The sequence below is a fragment of the Cataglyphis hispanica genome, chromosome 2, assembly GCF_021464435.1.
Source record: "Cataglyphis hispanica isolate Lineage 1 chromosome 2, ULB_Chis1_1.0, whole genome shotgun sequence".
NCBI lineage: Eukaryota > Metazoa > Arthropoda > Insecta > Hymenoptera > Formicidae > Cataglyphis > Cataglyphis hispanica.
The window spans coordinates 4,782,164-4,802,528 of NC_065955.1; the positions used below are offsets into that span (position 1 = coordinate 4,782,164).

General features: G+C 35.7%; 1 protein-coding gene across 2 annotated transcripts; it reads right to left on the bottom strand.

The window, feature by feature from the left end:
* Positions 1 to 538: 538 nt before the first annotated feature.
* LOC126858711 (probable ubiquitin carboxyl-terminal hydrolase FAF-X) lies at positions 539 to 20,184 on the bottom strand. 2 transcript variants are annotated; one of them, XM_050609184.1, is made up of 30 exons: positions 20,064 to 20,184; positions 18,405 to 18,617; positions 18,037 to 18,301; positions 17,625 to 17,850; positions 17,409 to 17,543; positions 17,175 to 17,331; positions 16,781 to 17,104; positions 16,321 to 16,578; positions 16,141 to 16,239; positions 15,780 to 16,054; positions 15,467 to 15,668; positions 15,065 to 15,394; positions 14,610 to 14,944; positions 14,278 to 14,518; positions 14,061 to 14,198; positions 13,704 to 13,982; positions 11,879 to 13,632; positions 11,563 to 11,736; positions 11,354 to 11,495; positions 10,817 to 11,121; positions 10,481 to 10,731; positions 10,226 to 10,401; positions 9,947 to 10,143; positions 9,716 to 9,843; positions 9,467 to 9,633; positions 9,085 to 9,350; positions 8,763 to 8,992; positions 8,495 to 8,697; positions 8,088 to 8,407; positions 539 to 7,835 (listed from the first exon to the last, which is right to left on the bottom strand). In XM_050609184.1, exons 2-30 carry the CDS (start codon positions 18,468 to 18,470, stop codon positions 7,688 to 7,690), a joined length of 7,791 nt encoding a protein of 2,596 aa, XP_050465141.1. In that variant the 5' UTR covers positions 18,471 to 18,617; positions 20,064 to 20,184; the 3' UTR covers positions 539 to 7,687. The 2 variants fall into 2 exon arrangements, with proteins under 2 accessions (XP_050465141.1, XP_050465140.1); XM_050609183.1 differs by lacking the exon at positions 20,064 to 20,184 and adding an exon at positions 19,824 to 19,946.
* Between the last annotated feature and the right edge of the window lie 181 nt (positions 20,185 to 20,365).

Genomic DNA, 20,365 nt, shown 5'->3' on the forward strand with positions numbered 1-20,365 from the left:
AACAGTGACACAGTGACAATTCATATGACCCGGGATAAAATTATTGCCTTTACATAATATTATTTATTTTTCTATCTGCACTTTCTGAGTATAATCAATATATTGATTATTTATCTTCTTTGCAAAAGATATATTGACGTTTAAGAAGCTTTTAATTACGGTAGTATTTTGACAAGTAATTTGAAAAACATTTCGTACATTTTTCTATGTCATTATTCTCAATAGATTATTATCGGTTATAATTAATATAATTCAAATCAATCAATCTGTCAAATATGAATTATCTGATATTATATATATGTTATTTACGTATATATGCCCCAGTATAAACATTTATTGTGTTTGATTATTTCCAATTACAATTTGTCACTGAAATTTATAATATGAAGTAGACTCTTGCAATCTCATTTATGCTACATATATTAATACTTGAATGAAATACTATATTATTTTTTAATACTTATGTATCAATAGTTAGTATATATTTATGAAATGAGAAAACTCACAAAGAAAAAAAGGAGGAAGGAGCCATCGCATATCTGTTTAAACTTTACTTTATTACATTCTGCTAGAAATAATACACAAAAGATTCCGCAGGCGGCAGAGATCTCCTTACTGCGTAACACGCAGGATACACGTGCGAGTATCGCCCGTTCGTAAGTGAAAGCTCCCCGCGAAAATTGGCAAACCGTCGCCCGCAACCCCCCATGTGTATGTTATGTATTTACGTGTGTGGATGTTTATATATATATATGTCGTGTGTATGTGTGTGCATTTTTCTTTTTATTCGAAATCACACCCAGCGACCACGCGCGCACGCCAGTACGTTTGCATCTAATTAAGAATATACACAATCTTAATAATTATACTTATATTTATATGTATATATTCATTTATATGTATATCGAAAGAGAGAGAGTCTGCGAAGGACCATAAATAATCGCACGGGTCGACGGCGTGAGAAGGGTCGCAGGATCGGTTGGCAAGTTGTTTATACGAGCTCAATAAGACGAATTTAAATAAAAAATGCCTGCATAAATGCGCCAATTTTAACGGATATGTAGCGCGTAGGATGACCCGAGCGCTTTTGTTCTTATATATTATGCTTGGGGCTCGCTTCTGGTCTCGCATATCTCAACGAGACGAATTCATCTCTCGTTTTATTCTCGCCTATCGCACAACACCAACTACAAGGCATCCTCGGTAACACGTCTAAAGGACCGATAATTCCTGCGATCTTAATATATTGTCGGATCTATTAAATCCTAATATTTTAAGATAGATTTAAATTCCCGTATTTTTTATACGTCCTTCAGAGGTTTTCCGGACATCTTTTGAATTTTTGTATTGTTCGTGTATCGTCGTCTAATTATTTTCAAGGACAAGTCTTGATCAAGCATCCGGGAAGTACGCGAAGACAGAATCACAAACAAGAATATGAGCCTCGTAGTTTCTTCATCTGGTATGCATAACACGCTCGTTCCATTATTTTCTTTTTACACCGCAAAACAGCTGACGATTTATGACGAAATAATTTATATTATATATTTTATAAATTTTACTGAAGAGAATCCAACAAAAATACTTGCATGTGCGCGAACGTATTTGATTATTTCGTAAAAGATGCACTTGTACAAAAATATCAAAATTATTAAAATTAAATTATATATATATATGTGACGTTAATAATTTAAACTAATATATATATATATTCGCGATAAGAATAAAGCAGCTTGATCTAATATCTCCTGATTGACAAAGTATGTGAATAAAAATCTTTTTATATGCATTTACAACATTATTTTCAACTCATCTTCAAAAGTCTGTCGCGGAACGCTTTAAAAAATTTTTTCATTTTTCTTTGTGTTTCTCTATTAACAACTCATTAACAACATGAAATTTTATCGAAATATATTACTATTTATGCCCTATATTTTTGTCCGCGGCATTTGTTGCGACAAATACAGCAATGGAGAACTGAAAATGCGCAAAAATTAACAAATTTTTCTCTTTCAGATTTTTTCGATCTCTTTATGATTTATTCTCCTCTCCTGTTATAAATAACTCGGATGAGAAGTTTCGAATCGAAAATTGATGTTCGCGATGCCTGTCAGCGTACTTTGCTACTTTAATATCTTAAACAACGCAGAAGTCCAAGAGAGACGTTTGAAAAATGTCCAGAAATGTAGTGGACATTCTCCAGCAACTTTGCGACATTTGCGTTAATTTGACATTAATTTCATTTTCTTAAGTCTCGATAGCAATGTTTTTCTCATCATCAAACGCGATGTATCTGTAATACATTTACTGTCCACTTCTCTTAACTCTTTACAGAACCTGTTGCATTCACCACTGATGTTTTTTTTTATTTGAATATCAATCATACCATTCTCTCTCTTGATTTTTTATATTTGGCTAAAAAATGTTTTTATTTCAGAGATTGCATAATAATACATACGTGATCATAAACGTATAGATAACATTATTATCAGCGATACGTCCATGAATCGTATGCGTCCATACGACACATTCACAGGAACATTCGTGTGTGTGTGTGTCGTGTGGACAGTAAGCACGTTAATAATCTTGCATTAGTTCCTTACATTTATGTGCACTCATCCTGTATCTCGCCTAAGCAGAGAAATGCTCTCTTTATTTGTTAACCAAGTTCCAATATTATAATGTCATATCCATAAGAGGAGGTTTCAAATCTATAGCCTCTCTTTTTCTTATTCGTGTTCAAATCTTATCTAGCATTATTAACGTGCCGTCGAAATTGTTCGTAAATTAATTGTTAATAGCGTCTCTTCAATGAGACTCCTGCATCTTAATAATCGTTCTGTATACACATTATCATTTCTCTTTTATATTTTGCGTCTAATTCAGGTTTCATGCAGTATTAAATTGAGCGGAGTGACAATTTCCAAAGGCTCGCTGGAATAAAGCAAATGCTAAATACAGAAACCAGACGATCCGCAAATGTATATCGCGTACAATAAATAAATTGTTTTCCTAGCTTTTTATCGCATCGTGATTAATCGGTGTTATGGTGAATAGTGCAATGGCATTTACATTAACTGTACGCTCGATTCTTGTAAATTTTAACTCTTTCGCCATGACGCGATTCAATCCCTAAGAGAACCCCAAACAATGAGTTATTCAGTTTAATTTTTTTATTCGTGTCGCACATGTGTTTCTACACTTTTACTTTATATTTCTCTCTTTCATTCACTCACTCATTCATTCTCTTTCTTCAAAAACACACATGCGTATTTGGTATCGTGTGAAGAAAGCATCGAAACTAGAGACAAGCCTGTTACATATACATGCACGAACAAGTTTATAATCTACATTGATAGAACACAATTGTCTCAAAATCAAAGAATTTGTATATTTCAAAATTAGTGACATTAAATGGAAAAACTTTAGGACAAAAAGATACCTTTATATATATTCGAGAATTATATATATTCGAGAGACGTATGATTGAATCAGCCATCCCTTTTTAGAGCTCCTCTCATTTGGAGAATATTACGTTATCTTGATCAAAGTTTTTCTTTTCTTGATATAAGTCTTGATTTTATTTTCTTTCCGTCCTCAAAGCTTTCAAAAATATGATCGAAAGTAGCTTGAAATAAAACATTTATCATTTGTTAAATGCGTCGTAGCGAAAGAGATAAATTAAAGTATTTCTAGCATCGACAGAACATCCACACAATCTACATTCATCACTAAAATCTATGAGCGTATAAAAAGATGTTTATGTAAATGTTAAACGTACAGCGTGTGAATAAAAGTGCGAAAACATATGCTTCTCGTATTTAACTTTGGTAAGAATTATGTTTACGAAACATACAGACTGGCCCGAGGATCGTGCGTCAGGATCGATGTTATGTCAGAGCTTAAAATCAGTATTACTTCGATGACTTCAAATCTTTAGCTCCTGAACGCAAACTCGTGACCAACGCTATTCGATAAATTCTTTTTCGCGTTCCTGATGATGATAGATGGTAACTAATTAAATAGATTCATAAGCGATATATTGATGATTCAAACAATCACGCTGGTGCACAAAGTACTACAGTGTTTGATGTCCGGAAATGATCTCTTTTTCCTTTCTTTAAAATATTCCATGAAATTTTATTAATTATGAAATGTTTAAACTATTCTTCGAATAGATTTTTTAACATGTAAATATTTTTCAATAGAATGAGATTAAAAAAAGAAAGTGCACTCGATGAACCAGCGCTCGCGTGTTCCTTCCACGAGGCGAGATTGCTAAAACAAAGCACAACGTAAATATACATTGACTGCTCATAAGTAGTCGAGGTAGTTTACAGATGACGAGTCGCTCACACGTCAAAGGCAAATGAGAAAATGCGGAGAACGCATCAAAATCTGCAGAAACGTCCGCGGTCCAGTTAATGAAAAATTAATGACAATAGTGACAGAGTTTATAATTTCTTTTCATGTTAAAATCTTATTTTATTTTTCTTATTAATCTTATCAGAATGCTTCAAAAATATCTCACAGATCAAATAAATGTGAATGAAACTATTAAAATCTTTCCTTCTATTTATTCGTAATTTTATTGACTAGAGCGTCTCATTCGCGCTAAATACAATTAAAATTACCTTTAAGAACTAGAACTAAGAAAATATTGATGAAATATTTTCTTTTTTCTCTATTATGTGTTTACGAGAATTAGCTTTACGAGCATACGATCTCAAGAACAATGAATACTATTCTTATGATTTCCGCCAATGCACGGCCCAATCCACGCATTTGCCTTTGATCTTTTTAACTTCTGTCCGACGACCCTCGTACTCGGAAACGAATGTAAAATCGCAATGCGCCGCGCGATGTACGTAATGTAATTAATAGTAAATTTCATGGTTCGTCAATTTATATATGCGAGATAGGATCACGCATATAAAACTGGTGCACAATTTTCCTTTTCGTTTCTCTTCTCTCTTTACTTTATTACGTATACAAGCATTGTAGGAATTGGTATAATTCCGGTGAGTTTAATTTCCAATGTAAACGCTTCATTATTTTTGCGAAAATAAAGGAGGCGATGTTCGTTTCACGTCTGTAGCATCCTCGAAATCTGTATTCAGCGAAATTATACTAATCTTAAATGATGTATGTGTACGCAGGAAAATGACATTCCGTCGCAATCTCTACTGTCCCTTGCGTATCTCTCTTCCTCCTTCTTTTTTTTTTAAATTACAATGCCGAGCGCTGTTTCGCTGATGGCAAAAACGATGATTCCGGCGACGATCTTATATTACGTACAATGCGCGCTCGGCTATCGCAGACACTTATGTCTCCCTTATTTCTACCACGCATAAGATAAATGACACTAGTATCATGACACTTCCAGTTTTTGTGAACCATATCTTTCAAATAATAAAAAAAAGGAGAAGTATTTTTTATACATGATATTATACGCGCTTATTATTTAGTGGGGATAAAATTAAATATTAAATAATTATAGACTACATTTCGTGTGTTAACAAAAGAGAGTGAACTTAGCATACAGTCTGTGTACAAAAACCAGGATTTACAATACGTTTCTCTAAATCTCAATGTATATATAATAGGAATATAATAATTTTTTTATCACATATAAAAAGCGATTGTTTGTGTCTATATATGTACATGTCTGAGTAATATTAGGTACCATTATTATTTTTAACAAATAGAAGCTATTATATAATTTGGTACACTGTGTTTAACTCGGTTATTCGATAAATACGAACAATAATAATCAATACGTCATTATTTCCTGGTGTCTTGACATAGTCGTTGGTTTTTCGCACGAAATCTTATTATACACACTGCTCGCTTAATTCCATGTTACATGTGATTTTCTCTTTTTTTTTCCTTTTTTTATAAGATTATTTTTATATAATATTCTACATATAACACACACGTTCCTTTCTTTATTCAATAAGTCAGAGCAATGGCCAGTTGATAAATTTAAAGTCGTTCGTCATTTCTTTTTCTCCATCTCTATTTTTCATTCTTTTTTGTAGAATACTTCTCTGTTACGTGATATATCGGACAATTTTATCGAAATGACATGCGATATGATCGTTTTCACAATTTTTGCAAAAAGACCATATCGTTTTATCAACGATATAGGTATCATACAATGATACAAACTATTTATTTGTTTGCTCTATATCCTCTACATCTTATTACTTGCATCATTTTTTTATAATTCCTTTCCTCCGTAAAAATTTGTGTTCCGAATGAGAACAATGTTTTCATTTTTAAATGATTACCCCATCGCAGAAAACTCGATGTCGTGTTTATGCGTGCGTCATGATAAACTAGAGTGACCCGCAACAACCACATTTTCGAAAGTTCCGAAATAAGTTTCAACGGTCGTATAAATATCTCTCGTCGATGAATAATTAATTGAATCTCACGCAAGTTTCTTGACAAACTTGTAATTTCTTTTCCCTTTTTTTCATAGTCAACTCAACAAGCGAAGTATAAGCAATTAAATTTGAAGCAACAACTTGATTCTTAAATATCTACCTAAAAGTACAATGGAGTCGCACAACTGTCGAAGGCACAACTCTTTCAAATCGGTCGAACTGAAAGAAAGCACAACAGGAGGCATCATTGGCATATGTTGAAATTTTAGCAGCATGGCAGGCTGCCGGATAATTGTCCTTCTTCCAGAATGCTCGAGATTATTAAGTACAAGAAGAATCCTTTTATTGTTATTAAAAGATTAAATAGCAAAAGCTATGTTATACACATATAGCACATAACTATATACACATAATACATACATAAGAATGTATGTATATATGCATATATATACATATATATGTTAGAGCATAGCTTCGCAAAAATTGTGCTTTCTCTGAATAAGATAAGAATATACTAGCTCGTTTCTCTCTTTTTTGTAATTGTATCTTTCGATCATTAGAAAGTTCTATTTCAACTCTTCTTTTTTATTAGTAACAAATTTACATAGGCATACGGAAAATTATGGTTTATATTCTTGTTTTCTAATCGGCAGAGAACGGGATTCCGTAACACTACTCGCTATACATTTATACAATCTTATGGTATTCGTTAAGCTTGAATCGACATGCATTAATCGAGGCAAATGAAATGAATTCTTAGCTGTTACTATTAGTTTTGTCGATCTCTCTCAAAAAGAGAGAAAGAGAGAGAGAGAGAGAGAGAGAGAGAGAGAGAGAGAGAGAGAACGTACGTATCTTTATATATATTTTTTTCCTTTGTCAAATTATCATTTCTAGAATTGGAAGCCAAAGTTGTCAGGGGACACAAACAGAATGATGAATGACCAACAATGTCAAGATTAAGGGGAAAAGATATATCTCTTCTAAAATTGATTGCCTCAACTAGCATGCGTTAATTCAGTTCTCAGTCGGAATCGTTTCTCTTTTCGTTTCCTCATTTGCGATTCGAACATTTATAGCGCGTCATATTATCAAAATAACTACCCACAATGAAACTAAGATATTAGCACGAGTTCGTTAAAGATCACTAAAAAAAGACAAACCCTCACTTGTTATATCTGTACATACGCTGCTGCTACTGTTCGCCACCAAACTTCTGGCGCAGTAATATCTAAGTATTTTGAATTCATTTCACTGAGGCAGCAACTTGGTAGAACATCAGTGTTCAGCGTTCATTATGGATCCTGACTGGTATTTTGTGACGACTCACAGTTCTGCGGATTATGCATTTGAAGTGCTAAGTGGGGTGTATGTACTGGAGAAGGTCCTGGTTGAGGCTGTTGTTCTTCTTGCATTTGTTGAATTACGGTAAAATCGGGATAACTGCAAGAAAAGAACAGGCAATTGTGAATTTGCTTTCATATTCCACAAAAAAATTCCATATTGTTTACAAAAATGATAGCTATTAGATAAAATTCAATATCTAAAACTTTTATTGGTAAATAATAAGTTGCACTATATTAAACACTCTTTTGTAACATACAGAGAAATTTAAATAAGCAATATTTTGTAATTATTACAAGAAATTATATATAAATATTTATAAAAAATATATTATGATTGTATACAACTTACTCCATAGATGCCCATCCTAAGGCTCTGTTGTTACGCCTCTTAGAGGTTCGGAATGAATATTTTGCATCGTAAATATTAGATTTATATGAATTGGAAGTCTGATATGTAAACACACGTTTCTCAGATTCTTCCGCACAATCCTCGCTTGTATCTTCAACTTCTGGTTCCTCGTCCGGACATAGTTCGCATGCCCGCTCCAATGTCTTCCTCGCACTATTGCTACGTTCCAAAACATACCCATTTGCGGAATCATTGGATTGTGCTGGTGGAGACCAGTTATTGTATGCATGTGTATAAGGCGCCGTAGACGCATAAGGTCTCTGTGAAAATAATTTATTTGACATTTATAACCATCTTATTAATATTGTGTATGAATTATAATACTATTTAGCTTTTGCGCTATATACTTTGTCAAGTTCATCGTGAAGCCAATCTATGGCATGACTCCATTTTCTCTTCAATTCCGGACTATGATGTAAAAGCTGATGAGCAGGTCTACATTTACTAAAGAGCTGCACCATGCATTTAATACATTGGTAAGCTCTCTTTTGATAATGGTTTTTACTTCTTTGGATCGTTTCAAATAAACCCTCTCGCTCATCGGGAACTCCTAAAAGATAATCTCGGTATTACGCAGCACTAATTTAAATGTTTCACACGAAAGAACGAACTTACCCTTGAGTGCGTTGTGTACGCGATGTGTCTGCCACGAATCCTCCATTAATAGTATTGTAAGCAATAGATCCGTGTGATGCCTCAACTCGTGGGTATACGCGAAACCTATTTGCCATAATAGTTCACTAAGCACCGTTCGCGACAAATGTGGATTTTCCCAGCAACAGTATTGCAATAATTTAACCGTGTCTTCAGTCACATTAGCGTCCTCAATCAATTTTTTGATATAACTGTGTTTCCAAGAGCAAGTACATAAAATTATATAAAAATTTCATATTTTTTATTTTTTCCTATTATAAATAATGAATTAATCAATTCTCACCTAGTACGGACAAACAATATATCAGCTGCTTGCGGTTGGATGGGCATAAGATACTCCGACTGACATGCGGGATCTCCGTATGGATTTGGTAAAGGTTCTGCACGAGTCTGCGTGTGACTCGAGTGCGCTTTCGACGACACATCGCAGCATCGTATCAACATGCTTACCACTTGATGCAGTTTAGTCAATTCGGGATACTGATATTTTATGGTAGGGCCCGGACCTTCGTCGATGGCAACCAACATGAACGTAACCGGGACATTTAGCTGCAACGAGAAAAATTGATTGAAATTAGACACATCCATTTATATCGCAAGACATGATAATAAAAAAAATATATAATTTATATATATTATATATATATAAATTATCTCTTTCTTACCTTAAGCAATTGCGCTTTTTCGGCGAGACCGAGGGAAGCGTAGGCGTGAAAGAGGGAAAAATAATGAGGAAGATGACGCCCGTGATCTGAAATTTCGCGGTGCAATAACGACAATACCGCGTGTAGCAAATGATCGCTGAGCGTTGCAACTGGATCTAAGAGTATAGCTAACAAAAAAATATGTCCAAATGATTAAACAACATATTAAATGACGTATATCATTTCTATTACTTCTGTTTTAGTACTCACTCGGGGCATTTAGGCTAGGCGGAGCGCATGGACCATCTTGCAGAGAAACGTGTGCAAGGAATACCAAAATCTTGAGAAAAGCAGTGCGTACTTCCGTACTGGGACAACTCAAAAGATACTCACAGAATCTATATATGGATAACAAATTATTAATATTATTAAAATCCAAATATTTCTCTCTCTTTCTCTCTGTGCGTACATTATGTATTTAAAAAAAATCTATTGAATTACCTATGTGGATGATTGAATAATACTTCATTGGCAAACCAAGAACGTACTGCTTTAGTGCTTCGCAGATGATGGCATATTATGTCGTACCAATCTGTCGCAGTCCCGCGTAATGTCTTTTTGGTATGAAAACCTGTGTAAAAGAGAAATCTCGATGCTAATTGAATAGACAGCATCGCAAGCTCTTCCGCTTCGGGACTCTAAAAATATAAAAATACGACGATTATGTATGTATTATTAGTATTATCTTAATGTGTATCTTAGTATGCATCATGTACTTACAAGTTTCTCATTCAGATTTTGTCTGTTAATATTAAGTGGATTACAGAATACCAATTTCTTGATAAACTGAAAGTATTCAGCACTAAATTGATTTCGATGATGCATAAATTTTATATTCTGCTTCCGCACGCTATATTCTATCGCCGGTGGCATTTTCATAACTCCTAATTTCGTATCTGAAAAGAAACGATCGCGATAATAAAACGGTATATTAGCTGAGAAATTGATCTTACAAAATTGTATCGATATACTTACACAATGACAATTCGTTTACACTTTTCATTAGAGAATTCTCTTCTACATCTAGTCTCGTATAAAACAACATGTACGCGTTCCACCATCGTTTCTGTTTGCGGTAACTCATCCGCTTGAGCATGTGATCGAACACCTCCCCTAAATAATCACCGCCGAAACATTGAGATTTCATTTCTTCCTCCTCCTCCATTTTACATTCCGTCACGTCACCGTCATCGAACTTATACCACTTAGCAGTACCGTCATTTAATCTGCAAAAATTAATGTAAAGTAATGAATATAAAGAATTTTTATTCATCAGTTACATGTATATACGTATTCGCATGTTTAAAATACCTGTGTAAGATATAAGAGTAGTAATGGCCACCACTAGCCTGACCACTGTGAACCACAATTCCAGTTAATTGATATTTCGTGCACGTTCCTTTCACAGATTCCTCATAATCACAATCTATGACCTCTCCTTCCAGTTTGGCTAAACCAGAGACAGTATAAGGTTCCATATCCAGATCTCGTGGAAATTCGAAATAATCATTGAATTTTATGGCGCATACGCGCTCAAAATCATACTCGAATCTTTTCAATTGAATCGCTAAAATGGGTGGCAGTTTTTTTACGCATAACCTTTTTACTGTTACGACCTAAACATAAAACGCAAAATTTGTAAAATTTGTAAAATTGAATTAAACTTTGCCTTCAGTTTGTTTTTAAGACATACAAAAGATCCGTTTGTACTTTATAATATGTATAATATTTCCATTGCTGACAAACTATTATCCCATTATGTTTTCTTTTAGGCAAATTATTTTCATTGATACTTTAAAAGAATCTTTTATATGTCTCGTGAGAATGTATTATTACACAGAATCATACTTTTTTGTTACACTTATCACAATGATAGGCGTCTGCACCTTCTAGCAATTCACCCTTTACGTATTGCTCAAGAGAATCCAATAAATTACTGTGATTACGTATGTCCACACTTATCACACTGAATGGTTCCTCTTTGGAATATCTGAAGACAATGTAATGCGGTATTACAGTCTACCGAAAAAAATAAAATGTAAAAACTAAAAAGGTACCTATGAGGGCAACCTTTGCAGATTTTCTGGTCGCTATACGAGCCACCAAGAATCTTGCCCATTATTTGCTCATGTCCCAAAGCTTTCAATGCTTCATCTAAACTCTCTACTAGACTCATGAAAAATTCTACTGCGTCCTGCTGTTCTCTAAGATTTACAGGTTCTCCTTGAAGCCTATATAGATCAAATTCTCTCATTAATCATTTAACGCATAATGTATAAAATACTAAAATTTATATTAATAAAACTATAATAGACGCAAGTATATGCTAACTTTACACTTAACATTCAAAAATAAAATTGTACTTATTCTTACTTGAAATGCTTCCATAATCCTCTAGGTATATAATATTGTAATTTGCTGTAAGCCAAGTGACCAAATATTGCTTGTACTTGCTTTAAAATACCAATGTTATATTCCTTTCTAGATTCATCAGCACCGCACTTTTCTTCATTCGTATCATTGTCGTTCGTCTCGATTGTCTGCTCCCCTTCGATCCTCTCCTCGCCTGAGAAATCCTCATTTAAATCAGTTGCTGCACCTTCTGCCGCTAAAAGTCCGACTCTAATGCTCTCCACCATATATAATTGCTGTAATACTGAATTCATATAACAGGTTGCCCCTGCATTCTTCAAGCCTACAAAGCCTTTAAGTGGTCTATGTCCCACAGGTGGTAGATAATCCCATTCTGCTAATGGTTCGTCCTTCTCGGAATAGAACATGTCGGTGAGCATTGTGACTAGAAGTTTCATGTTGGGTACACAACCTACGCAAAGACCTACGAGCAAGTCGAACGCGGCGCTAGTCGATTGAGGAGTGCTACAAACCGGACACGCTTGCGATGGGCTCAGTTCGCCAGTACTGCGAAGCTGCAGCATCAGACGAGACGCAGGGAACACAAAGTCCTCGACCAATTCCTTGATTAAGTTAACGCCGTGCTTTTCATCAGAACCAATCTCGTATTTTTGGCTAGGTGGCAAGAAGGCCAACAGTTCTTTAGTTAGACCGAGGTGACCCTCGAGTAAGGCTTCATCTACCTGAGTCTCTCCGGTTTCCTTCATGTTATCTCGAACTTTCTTCAACCACGCAATTTCCACATTTAATAGCGTCTCTGCGGTTGTCAAAGGACAACCTGACATATGCGCAAAGTTCAACAATCGGCACAGAAGCTGAAAGTATTCGTGACTCTGTTTCGCGTTCTCCATAACGATAGTATTTAAAACGGCGAAAAGAAGAGTTATGGTAACCAGTAGCGTTTGATGTCCGCCGCTGCACCACGTCGAGATAAGAAAAAATTGTTCGCTAGCGGCAATTCTAATAGCCCTCGATGTACTAAGTAACACTAGGTCTATCAGGAAGGTATGCCATATTTTGTCACGCGACAATGTTTCTAATGCCGATGGATTCAACACAAGAGCGATTGTCAGTACTTCGAGTGCTTCCTTACACACAAGGACATCGTTGTTATCAGGATTTCTCTGTTCCTTCTGATTAATCTCGTGCATCGAGTGAAGGACCTCGTTCGACGCGTTGATATTATTCAAGTTACCCGTGGATGCAGCCCACGCTAATCTAATTATGGCACGTATAGTAGCCACATCCGGTAATTCCCACGAAAGAGCCTGCACAAAGAGTTGCCGACATCGATCGGCTTCCGGTCCACCAGACAGCATTCGATGGGACAGATGCTGCGCCAGTTTGGCTGCTACGCTTCTCAACATGTATTCGGTACTTTGATTCGGTACACTCTGAAGAGCCTGTTTCAATACTGCCACTCGACCGCGATTATTAACGTGATTATCGTGATTCTCCGGAGTCCCGGTTTGTTGAACTTCGTCCATCACACAAGCCATCACGTTACCCATCACTGTCAGAAGAAGCTTGCACAGTCTCAGCACCGTTAGGTACGCAGAACGTTTTGTGGTTTCGTCCGCATTTGGTAAAAACTTGTTTTTGGTTAGCATATCGAGGATGACACCCGCTTCGCCGCTTTTTATGAAATTATATTGAAATTCAAATGCTCTATCCGACATAGGTTCGAGAGCCGGCATTAACAAAGTATACAATACCTAAAAATAAAAAAGTAGCGTTAATAACAGTACAAATATAAAAGGATAAAATTTATTTAATGCACACTCACCTCTAAATTGTATAAAACTTGGCTAGGACTTGCAGTAAAAAATAGAGAATCTACCGTCGTATTCTGCTCGTTACAATGATACTGAGAGGGGTTTTGTAAAGCTTCGTCGTCTTTGTAATGACCAAACAACCACTGTAATCTTGTTACAGTGAAGGTATCCGGCGGCACTAATTGCAGGAGATTTCGCGCACCGTCACGCAATTGTGAATGTTGAAGCATACAGCCAAGATCTGCCAATTGAAAGAAGAATGTCGCGTATTGCGATCTCTGCGACATGACCTAAAAATGAAATAGCACGATTACAAGAATATAAAATGCGGGATTCAATATAATTAAATTTTATATTACTAAACTTACCACACCAGGCAAACTATTCTCTGCCTCTACATTCAGCCCGTCGTACGGGTGATGCGGGGAACTAGTAGAGCTGTCAGAGCTACTATCCGGTGAGCTTGGCATATTGCTATTTACTTGACTGAGCTTGGCAGATAACAACTAAACGAAAAACATGTTCATAAATCACATATTCTTTATATATATAATTTTTTTAGCTTTGTCTTCTATTAATATTCACCATTTTATCTCTCAATGGAATCTGAGAAAGGAGTTTCCTATCATCGGACTGTTCCAGCGAATCTCCATTAATAAATAAATCGAGTTTCACATTCGTCCCGCTTGCTTTAATCCTACGTAGTATTTGACGTCTCAATGAAGCTAATGTGTCATTACTATGCGTGAAGATATCTATGTCATCAACATTTCGACCGGGACTCGCAAAACGAATAACAAGTGAGAGATGCTTGCCACGAGCCGCTCTGTAATCAGAATAGATATTGTACTTACGCTGTATATATATTTATAAAAAAAAAATTCTTTTTATTAACTATTATGTAACTATAATTTTACCTATGCAATGGTAATATTTTCCGTTCCCCTGGAAAAGCTGTATCGCACTCGTTTATATATTCTTGCAAAACTTTCATAACGCGACACATTTTTATGGCTTCCATTTTAATTTTATTTGTCATTTGTTCTTCGCGTTCCTCTTTTCCATCCAAATATACTCTACTCAAAACAGTCACAGTATCATAATGAGCTTTCAGTCTGTCCATACATTCCGCTATATACGTTTCATGAAATGCCAAAACAGATGATTGTAGCCGTGGTCCTAAATTGGTATTCACTTCCTTTAAGAGTTCTATGCCCCTATTTGCAATTTCCTCTGGGCTATTTGTTACTACCTGTAAATAAATAAGATTATCATTATACAAAAATATATACATATAAAATAAGATGGAAAAATGTGAAAATCCTAAAAAATTATAACATCAAAGAAATAAATTCAAATATATGTTACATACTCTCCATAAATAATCAGTCCCAATTAAATCCACGTCATCCATGAGAAATGTTCTACGTTTCAATTTCAATTTTCCTTCTTTAGAATTAACAGCTTTAAAAAATCTTTCATAACATTTAATACCACTTTCTGTAAGTAATGTCGGATCTAATTGCAGTATATTATTTTGAAAAAAGTCTTTGTTTATTGCTGGATCTAGATCTGGTTCATCTCCCATAAGCTTGGAGAACCATTTAAAGCACGCCTCGCGATCAGAAACAAATACACCCTGCTCGGCTAAACATTGCCAAATCTGCTCCGCTTGATCAGCGCATAACCATAATTGTCCATCCTGAAAAATCCATATATTATTTTTTAACAGAAATTTATTTTTATGTGTTTTATTCCAGAATCTGAAATGTACCTTTAGAAGAAAACGCAAGAAATTCAATCTTTCCTGCACTTGCATAATATGATTGTATCGACCGTCAGGCATAAAAGTATTTGCATCAATTTCAGGATTTTCCTTTACCAATTGTCGCACTTTATCCATATAATTTGTTAAGCTATTTGTTACAAGTATCACTACTGAATGTTCACTCTGCAAACGTTCTATTACTTCTTGCCTATGTAGTATTAATAAAGAGTATCATCAATAATAGTAATGCAATGTGTGTCTACATGTATTGTATGTATACATATATAACATATATATAGATATAATATATAAATCATACCTGTAGTGTAAATGATGACTACGTTGACTATGACCTAAGTTGGGATTTGGTTCATAAAGGCAACATATTTCGCGAATTTGCTTTAATGCAGGAAGAGCCCACTTATCACCATTTTTCAATTCTTCAACACATTTATCCAGCCAGATTGTCTTTTGCGCGTCTCTTTCTTGCGAACATGAATAATCAAGAATCTTTACATGAGCATTCAACGCCTGATCCATAATTTCTGTAGGGACTTCATCAGAATGAGCCAAAGTCCAAAAAAGTGTCAACACCTGATGATAAAAACAATACAAAAGCATTTCAAAATTTCCGAGATATATTTATATGAACACGTACTTAAGATTAAGAATCATCTCACCTTGTGCGCCATAACGCCATCCTTATCATCCTCTGCAAGTCTCCTAATCAATTCTAATAATTTTTCTCGCTGTTTTTTATTGGCAGTCCTCCAACTTGTCTAAAAAATTGCACATTTGTTAAATTTTATGCAATTTAAATTTTATAATAGAGTATCATTATATACTATTGTAATAGATACCTGAAAACACTCAAATAAATGGTCAAGTTGTTCAGGACTAAAATCCCAAGCTAACTTGGCTAATAAATCATGAACGTTTTTCACAATCGCCTCGTGTTTACCAGCTTGAGCTGCCCAAACAGCATCCAAGTCTTCTAGTGTAAGTGCACGTTCTTTTATAATAAAGCGTAAAATCTTCTCCAGTTTTTCTACATATTGTGGCTGATGCAACGAATCTCTTAATACAATTTCCAATACTCCATTGTCCTTAATCCATTTCTGTATCATAAATAAATACTTCTTACATAATCTTTATAAAATTTATGATATAATGTTAAAATTCATTGGCACAATAATATTTATGTACTTAGGATATAAATAAAATACTCTTTCTCTTTATATATGATTTAAATATTGTTATATTAAAGTAAGATATAAAATTATATATATAATATTATGTCGATTTTAAGGTTGAACTTACTGCCATACGTTCTGCTGTAAGCCATTCTTCCTCCTCCACTATTGTATTACGATGCTGGTGATAAGTAACACTAGATATTACTTTATTAACTTCGTTTAAAGCATTCATTTTCCCATTAAAAGAAGAAATTTGTAAGAGTCTCAATATCATCTTCAGTCTCAATATTTCTAAGTTCTTTATCATCTCTTCCTGATGAGGTACTCGTGACACCAAGCATTTAGCGGCTTTGATTATGGCTGATATTGCGTCGTTTTTTGATTCATTTTTTGCCTCCTTTTTTAACTCATCATCGGTTAAGTTATTCAAAATAAGAGGTACCATTTCCTATGTGCAACAATGCGTTTATAATTCTTATAAATAAACGATTAATAATAAATTGAGAAAAAATACTTACAACTATAGGCATTAAATATTTAACTATTGTGTGAACAGTCAATAGTTCATAACACAAGCCAAAAGGTCTGATTAAAGCATATATAACTGGCACTGTTAAATTACGTCCACTCTGAAATCTAGAGAGCAAAATTTCAAATCCATTGAGACTCCCGAATCTGCAACAAAGATATCAATTATATCAATTTGTAAATATAAAACACTCATTTACACATATGTATATAAAAAAATATACCTGTTTATAAGATCTACTAGCCAACCACGAGGACTACGCGAATCAGGTGGTGGGCGAGCGTAAAGTTCCTCATCAGGAATATCACTACCAGGAGGAACAGTTTCAGAAACTCTTACTGCATTAAATGTGTGAAATCTAGAAACATAAATTTTTAAAAGTATAATCACATTAAAAATTTGTATCTTGCATTCAATAAGACTTAAAATATATACTTACTTATTACTAGGATTAAAAACCATCGCCAGTAAATCAAGTAGAGGAAACCAATCTTCATCTAATTTTAGGACACATAGTTCCACCAAACGTGCACAGTTAGCATTAATGCAATTGTGAATATTTAATTTCCAACTGTTTACCGCATCATCTGTTAATATTTTGGTAAATGAGATTGTGAGACCTTCTCGAAAAAAGCGTTGACACGCTTCGCTTTGTACATCAATTCCTGCAATAGTAAATACGAATTGACAACAAACAATCTATAGTAAACAAAATCCTAATATATAGCAATCAAATAAATGCTGCTATACAATCTAAATATTTAATTGCACTTATGCAGAAATATAATAATTTATAATGCGTATAAACAAATAAACAATTATCTCTAAGAAATTTACAAACAATAGGTTACCTTTTTTACAAAGTTCGATACTGGCTTGTAACAGGCACTCTAATTCTTGTTCAGGTAGAACTGGTACAACCCATCGTGGACTAGATATCTTTTCATGAAGCATATTAAGTTTGGAAATAGGAAAATCAGGTTCTCCATGAAACTGACTACTATCCTCCGTTGCAGTGATAGCATCATTGTTGCATTCTGTTTGTACCACATTCTCAGTGAGTTGAAGTCCCGACATTGTATCAGCCAATTGCTGCGGACCTGGTGGACTGTGCATCTGTACAAGGCAAATTTTTTATACAGTTTACTCAATGCAATCAAGTATATTTCAAACTATTTTTACCAAATGATTTAATAATTTATACATATACTGTATATACCTGTGTATTTTGCTGGCTGTCAGGAGGGTCTATGCCAACTCCCTGGCCTCTAGTGGCAATCGTCATTTTACACGTTTTTTATTACACCTTAAATGTTTCAATATCTCTTGGTCCAATGATTACACCACCAATAACAAGCATCCAGCTTATATACTGACATTAAATATAATTGTATCCTAAAGGCCTTGTTTTAATAAACTATACCTACATTATCTGAAACAAAGAAAGAGGAAAGTACAATCTTAACTTGCTCTTCAAAGTTTGCTGAAAAATATATAAGAGTCCTATCCAGTGCAGATGCACCATCAACAACGACAATTTAGTTTACAATCCAAGAATAAAGGAATTTATGAATTTCTCATAGCTATGCAACAAAAGTTACATAAGTGTGTATTTTCCAAATAAATTATAACAAAAATGACAGCATGCAAGGTAATATATTCACGAATTACATTCTAATATAATTATTATCATTTTTCAGAGATGGAAAGTCGCGGATGCTGTCGGCCAATAAGTCGTCATATTCACCGCAGACAGTAAACAATTTCTTGTTTTAATAATCGGGCAAGTGTATTATAATATCCGAATGCATCCGCAGAATCGCATGACAGCATGATCACGCTAGGACTTCGTGCATCAACGTGAATTATAAGCGGGTGTTTTTCTCGCAGCGGCACGCGATTAAGAAGCGAACAGGACAAACAAAATTCTCCTGTCGCTGCAGAACGAGTAGTTGTATATTCTCAGGATCGTGCGATCGCGATTAAGATTACAATCTCGAGTTACCGCCGCATCGTGAACGCGCAACGCGAGTTGTCAACTGCGAGCTGCGATCATTGCCGACGACGACAACGACGATCACGACGATCACGAAGACGAAGACGAAGATGACGATGACGACGACGACGACGACGACGACAACGACGACGACGACGACGACGACGACGACGACAACGACGACGATGACGACGACGACGACGACGACGACGACGACGACGACGACAACGATGATGATGATGATGATGATGATGATGATGATGATGATGATGATGATGATGATGATGATGATGATGCTGATGATGCTGATGATGATAATAATGATGATGATGATGATGACGATGACGGGGAGCGGCCGCTGCGCCGGTTGTCTAAGAAGAATTCGTCGCAACGTCTCTGTCGAGAAATCACACGCGGTGATCGAGTTTCGATGAAAAACGTACGTCCACTGTATAGCAGAGAACGAATGGCCTACACAGTAGACCGCGAACGAAAGCGAGTGAACGAGAACTCGCACACAACGGGGGAAGGCTCGGTGGAACTCCGGATCGTCGCGGGGGAATGAATCGTCGTCGGGATACGTCGATCTTCCGCGGATTTGGAAGACGATCGACAATAACGATCACACGGCTCGCTACCTACGCAACTCGTGATAATCCTCGCGGGTCCAGGCAGCGCCTATTTTCGCTGCACGTTCGCCGCGACCGGGCTACCTCTCCGGACAAAATGGCGACTATCCTAACGATTGGCACTGCCGTATATTAATGAATGCGCCGATATTTCGATCCGATAACCGGTCGGGGATAACGTCAAGCCACGCCGATGATCGCACCGCACCGGGGAATGATCGGCGCGTCGCATTTCCATCACCGGGGAACGCACCTTTACATAGTAAACGTTGTAGAAATTCGTGTGTTGCACTTTTTTGACGTGACGTTACGGAACTCAACTGGCAAATCTGTAAACACGACTGTCGCGGCGCTGCGGTGCCATCCGAGCCGACGTGCACGTCGGGGTGACGAGCGACGGTTACGATTGGACCATTCGTTGCACCATCGCTCATCGTCGCCGATTCTGGCGAGAGTCTTTACGCGGCAATCGCGAATAATTAACGAACGATCGGGAAATTCATTATTTTCTTTTCCTACTTTAGCTTTTTTTCACTTCAACCCAAGATTCGTATT